Raw genomic sequence first — 6,207 nt, 5'->3', positions numbered from 1 at the left:
GTAGCCACCATCGGCCGGGAGAAAAGCATGGAATATATTCTCCCTCAGAGCCCTCAGAAAGCATAAACATGGCCAACACCTTGATTCTAGACTTCTAGCCTCCAGAAGTATTAGACAAAAAACTGTTTTTATAAGCCACCCAGCTTGTGGTACTTGGTTATGACAACTTTTGGAAACTAATGTAAGGGGTGAGAGGGAGGAGGGTGACCAGTCATTGAACCTGACCATGAACAAAGACAGCCCACAAGTGGTGCATGCGTATGCCTGGAGCCCACAGCTGCTTCTCCATGGAACAAGCACTTAGATTCAGCACAGGAAGTGGGGTACCACCACAGTGCTGTACTCCGGGGCCTTCTAAATATATAAGGAGTCTCTCCCTCCCTTCCTGTCTTCTGGAAACCTGGTCATTTCTTCTCACCTATGGTCCTGTCTCCATCAGGGTCCACTTCCTTAGCCATGGTGAGAGCCTCTGTGGTCGCAATATCCACGTTGCAGGGCACCACCACCAAGTTGATTGTTTGCTGTCTTTGGATGTACTTCTTGATGAGCGACTTGATCTGATGCAAGAGAATCACACACAGGAAGATCACACTATGGTCATCTGGGAGCATAGCTGGACATGTGTGATGGTTAAAGACCACAATTGTCCCAGAGGGTGGCCCACAGTTTTCATACCTCTGTGCTTTTGCTTGACTTATCTCCTTCCTCTGGAACTTCAGTCCCCACCTGTCCTGCTCTGGTCTCTGCTGACCTCCTATGTATCTTTCAAAGCCCATCTCTGTTATTTCTTCTTTCCTGAAGACTCTTGGATTCCTGTGGCCAGGTGTGACCTCTCCTTCCTCCCTAGATCTCCCCATGATGCTTCACAGTCTTTTGTTTCTGTGCATTTATTTATTCTAGATGTTTCACTGTACACTATTTGCCCTTTTGTGTCTGTCTGATTTCACTCAGCAGAATATTTTCAAGGTTCAGACATGTTGTAGCATACACCAGAACTCCATTAATGTTTATGACTGAATAGTATTTCATTATAGGGATATACCAGAGTCCCTGGGTGGTGCAAAGGGTTAAGCGCTGGGCTGCTACCTGAACGATTAGGGTTTGAGTCTACCCAGAGGTACCTTGGAAGAAAAGTCTTGTGATCAGCTTCCAAAACCTCAGCCATTGAAAACCCGTGGAGCACACTTCTACTCTGACACACATGGGGTCGCCATGAGTCGCAGTTGACTTGATGGTAACTGGTTTTTAAAAAATTTTTTTTAAGGATATACCATATTTTGTTCATTCATTCATCTGTTGATGGACACTGGGTCTTTTCTACTTTTTGGCTATTGTGAAGAGTGCTGCTATGAACATTGGTGTAGAAGTATCTGCTTTCAAATCTTTTGGGTATATACCAAGGAGTGGAATTGCTGGGTTGTATGGTTAATCTGTGTTTAACTTTTTGAGGAACTGCCAAACTGTTTTCCACTGCAGCTGTACCATTTTACATTCCCACCAGCAATGCACGAGGGTTCCAATTTCTCCACATCCTTGCCAACGCTTGTTTTCTTTCTTTCTTTTTTTTAAAATAATAGCCATCCTAGTGGGTATAAAATGGTATCTCACTGTGGTGTTGATTTTCATTTCCCTAATGACTAGCCGTGTTGAGCATCTTTTCATGTGCTGACTTGTGTTCTAAAACACAAGCATTGTGTTGGGAATAGACTGGAACAGGGAGCTTCAGTGAAGGGCAGGGGCAGGTAAGGCAAGTAGGAGGCCAGTACAGTCATCCAGGTAAGAGATGACAATGGCTTAGGTTGGATGCTGGTGATGGATGGAGTGAAAAGTGGGTGGAAGGGGGATGCATTTGAAAGTAGAGCTGAAAGGTTTTCAGATGGATTGGAGGTGTTGTGTGTGGGAAAGAAAGGCAGCAAGTGTGACCCGAGAAGGTTTAGCCTGGCAAACAGTGAGGCTGGAGATACCATTTTCTGAGATAGGAAGATAGTGCAAGGGCAGATGTGGGTAGAAAGATCAGGTGTTGGGTTTGGACCCATTGAGTTTACTATCCCTACGAGTCATTTAGGAGTCCCTGGGAGGTGCAAACAGTTCATGCACTTGCCTGCTGTCATGACTGAATTGTGTTCTCCCCAAAATATGTGTCAACCTGGCTAGGCTATGATTCCCAGTATTGTGTGATTGTCCACCATTTTGTCATCTGATACGATTTTCCTATGTTATAAATCCTACTTCTACGATGTTAATGAGGCAGGATTAGAGGCAGTTATGTTAATGAGGCAGGACTCAATTTACAAGATTAGGTTATGTCTTAAGCCAATCTGTTTTGAGATATGAAAGAGAGAAGCAAGCAGAGAGACAGGGGGACCTCATACCACCAAGAAACAAAAGCCAGGAGAGTAGCGTGTCTTTGGGCCCAGTGTTTCTATGTTTAGAAGCTCCTTCACCAGAGGAAGACTGATGACAAGGACCTTCCCCCAGAGCTCACAGAGAAAGAAAGCCTTCCCCTGGAGCTGGCACCTTGAATTCAGACTTGTTGCCTCCTAGACTGTGAGAGAATAAATCTCCCTTTGTTAAAGCCATTCACTTGTGGCATTTCTGTTATAGCAGCACTAGATAACCGAGACACCTACCAACTAAACGGTTGGAGGTTCGTGTCCACCCAGAGGCACCTTGGAAGAAAAGCCTGGCAATATACTTCCAAACATCAGCCACTGAAAACTCTATGGAGCACAGTGCTACTCTAACATACAAGCTGAAGTTGAGTCTATGGCACCTGGGTTTAATGGTTATTAGACATTCGAAGGTGAGGGAGGAGAGGTGAGTCCACAGCTGGAGATAGGTGTCTGGAGTTCAGGGGAAAGGTCTGAGCTGAAAATAGAGATTTGGGAGTCATTGGGGTGATATTTAAAGCTATAAGCCTGAATGAGATACTAGTGGAGACATCTCTGAGGCATTACAACATCTGGAGGTCAGGGAAGTGAGGAAGAATTGACTGAGAAGGAGTAACCAAGGGGAGAGAGGGGGGAAAGCCAGCATTAATGTCCCTGGAAGCCAGCGAAGATGTTTCTCAAGGAGGGAGTGATATACTGCATTTGGACATTGGCACACGGGGTGGGTGAACACATGCATGTGCGTGTTACTGGGAAAGTGGAAGGTGAGATAAAAGAGAAATGCAGACTTTGATAGGGAGAAGCTGTATCCAAAAAGAAGAGGGGGAAAGGGAAAGGGACCATTGTAGTCGTTGGGGAGGGAGTCTATGGTGACAGAGAGACCTCTCAGACCATAAGATCTGCAAGCATCTCAAAGAATTAGGGAGAAAGCATTTTCTTTTATAGAGGCTGAGAGCAAACAGGGAAGGAAAAACCCCAGGTGTGGGGAAGTGGGATGGATAGGCGACGTCATCGGATAGGAAATCAGAATGCTTTACACTGAGGTCAGCCTCTTCTCTACAAGGGGACCTTAGGGAGAGGGAATGTGATGGCTCAGGCTGAAGGTGGGCCAAGGCTTAGGGACTTGGGGGAAGGAGAGAAGCTTAACCAAAGTCTGGTGAACAAGCATTTGGTCCTGATTGATCAGTGGGACAAGCAGTTCAGTTACTCATTTGTGAGGCCAGGAATGGGAATTGGAGCATCTCTGTGTGGCCCGGTCACAGGTACACCAGGGGGCATCCCTGAGTCTCATCTAACTCATATATATGGGAAGGGTGGTTCTTTGCAGTAAGCTGTTTTCCTGAACACAAAGTGTAGGGGGACTTCTTTAACCATTGCTGTTTTCCAATATCACAGGTTTCAGGTAAAATTCAACATTAAAAGGAGGAACACCATGAAGCAGTGAGAACAGAAAGTCACTAAACAGGAACAGTCTGGCAGAGAGCAGGGCAGCCTCCCTCCCTCTTTATGGGCATTGGTCTGTGTTCACATGGAGACGAAAGGCACATTCCCAGGATGGGGTTTGGTTCCAGGAAGATGGGGCACGTGTACCATCAATCCAACTCGGGCAGGGAGCTGGCAGGACTCCAGAAAGATGCACAAGGTAAGGACGCTTTGCCTCTTTGATTGAGAATTCCCGAAACAGGTTGGGATTCATGGGCAAGGCAAAGGGTGAAAGTTCTAGGAAACTGCCAGAAGTCACATGGAGATAAGACGACAGAGCAAAGAACAGATCCAACAATTGGGGGATTTCCCACAGCAACTTCCTTGTGCCTAGAGACATGGTCTGGAGCTTCTCAGCCAGGTTTGGAGTGGGGCAGGGCAGTGGAGGTGTTAGGGAACTGAAGGGTGCTGGATGCCCGCAGCTGAAGAAGAATGGGGTCCAGGACAGAGGAGAGGAGCCTCAGAAGGAGGGTGGGGAAGGGATGGAGAGAGACAGAGGTATTTGGAATGGCTTTCCAGGGCTAGTCTTAACTCTGATTCCCCTTTCTCTTTAACTTTCTTATCCCTGCACCTTCTCTCTACTCCCCAGCCTCTTGCAGCCACAAACAATGGTGTTTTCCCCTTTTCCCTATCAAGTCCTATCTATACTTACCCTCCTCAGCAGTTTGCTCTAGGAAACATACTTTATTTTCCCCTCTTGAAAGCAACCCTTAAGTTGGGGAGGGTCATATAGGAAGAGGAGCATATAATTTGGTCAAAAGCAGGACAGTAAAAAAATAAAATAAATAAAAGCTGATCAAGAAAAATCAGTTAGTTAAGAAGACTATTTGTTCAAAAATGAATAAACCCTTTGCTGGGGAGTCAATTCTGATTCATAGCAACCCTGTAGGACAGAGTAGAACTACCCCATAGGGTTTCCAAGGCTGTAATCTTTACGGAAGCAGACTGCCACATCTTTTCCCATGCAGTGGCTGGTGGGTTCGAACTGTTGACCTTTTGGTTAGCAGCTGAGTGCTTAACCACTGTGTCACCAGGGCTCCTTCAGAAATGAATAGTTGCCAAAACCACCAGTTGCCTTTGAGTCAACTCAGACTCATGGCCACCCCATGGCTGCTGGTCCCATCAGGTCCACTTCACTTGCTTACATGACCTATAAGCCCAAGTCAGAATCTGAATATGAGGCCCCTGCCCTGAGCAGTCCTGACCTAGACCCCCCTCCATTCATTTGGAGGAAAGACCTGGGGAGGTGCCCACAAGTCCTTGGGGCTGCAGGCGGAGTCCTCCAAAGTCCCCCTAACTTCAGCTTGGCCTGTTCCCAAGTTCCAGAAAGGCTCACCTGCAGTCCGATGTCCTGGGGCTGATTTCCCAATGCCACCCTGGTGATGCCAGGAAGATCGATGAGGGTCAGGTCCGGAACCTCCGGGGAGGTGATCTCCAGATTAATGAGCTCCTGACTGATGCCCACGCCATGCCCGGCGATGGCATTCTGTGCTATGGAGGCCAACAGTGGAGAAAGCCAGAGTCCGAGTTAATGAACGTCAGAGAGGAAGTAGCTGATACTTAAGTGGTTGCTATTTTCAGGGTACATTTCGTAGAAGACTGCAGGGTCATCTTACCCAAAAAACCAAACCTGTTGCCGTCGAGTTGATTCTAACTCAGAGTGACCTGAAAGGACAGAGTAGAACTGCCCCATAGAGTCTCCAAGGAGCAGCTGGTGGACTCGAACTGCCAACTTTTTGGTTAGCAGCCTGAGCTCTTAACCACTGCACCACCAGGGCTCCAGAGACATCTTGGAGGCCTCCAAATTGTCTGTTTAATGTGTGAGTAGCCTCTACACACACTACACATACTCTCAAAAAGAATAGAAGAAAGAGGTGAAGCCAATATGGCGGACTAGTCAGACGCTTCCTGTGGTCCCTCTTACAACAAAGACCAGAAAAAAACAAGTGAATCCATTATATATGACAATCTAGGGGCCCTGAACATCAAAGACAAAGTTGAGGAATCGGACTGAGTGGCAGGGAGAGAGAGAGACCATTCAGAAGCAACAAAGAAGTGCCAGACTTGACCTGGCTGGCAACCTGCAGGCTGGACTGGTTGGCGCACATGGGCTGATGCAAGCAGTAGTGCTCAGGATACATTTTTACCACATTGGGAGAAACGGAGTGGCAGAGTCTGCACAAGCCTCCAGGGGCAGGGGGAAGTGGCGCTCGATCTGCAATCTGCGGAAGTTAAGTGTAAGCTTCTAACCTACCGTGGGATCAAAATAACCCTTCCCCTCTGAGAAGCGCCTCTCTTCCCTTACCCGCCCCCTCCCCACTCTGCTCCAGGGCTG

At 47.3% G+C, this 6,207-nt stretch overlaps 1 protein-coding gene across 2 annotated transcripts in view; it reads right to left on the bottom strand.

Annotated features, from left to right (window-relative positions):
• Positions 1-6,207, bottom strand: part of LOC101361136 (interferon-induced GTP-binding protein Mx2) — a 53,417-nt gene that overhangs the window by 3,939 nt on the left and 43,271 nt on the right. For both annotated transcript variants that reach the window (XM_023742153.1, XM_004388007.2), the window contains exons 5-6: positions 5,209-5,363; positions 419-557 (exon numbers count right to left, since the gene is read on the bottom strand). In XM_023742153.1, the coding sequence (XP_023597921.1) occupies positions 419-557; positions 5,209-5,363 (294 nt within the window). The remainder of the gene's footprint in view (positions 1-418; positions 558-5,208; positions 5,364-6,207) is intronic.

This window comes from Trichechus manatus, unplaced genomic scaffold (assembly GCF_000243295.1).
Source record: "Trichechus manatus latirostris isolate Lorelei unplaced genomic scaffold, TriManLat1.0 scaffold00202, whole genome shotgun sequence".
Classification (NCBI taxonomy): Eukaryota; Metazoa; Chordata; class Mammalia; order Sirenia; family Trichechidae; genus Trichechus; species Trichechus manatus.
This window is presented reverse-complemented; position numbering and strand designations above follow the sequence as displayed.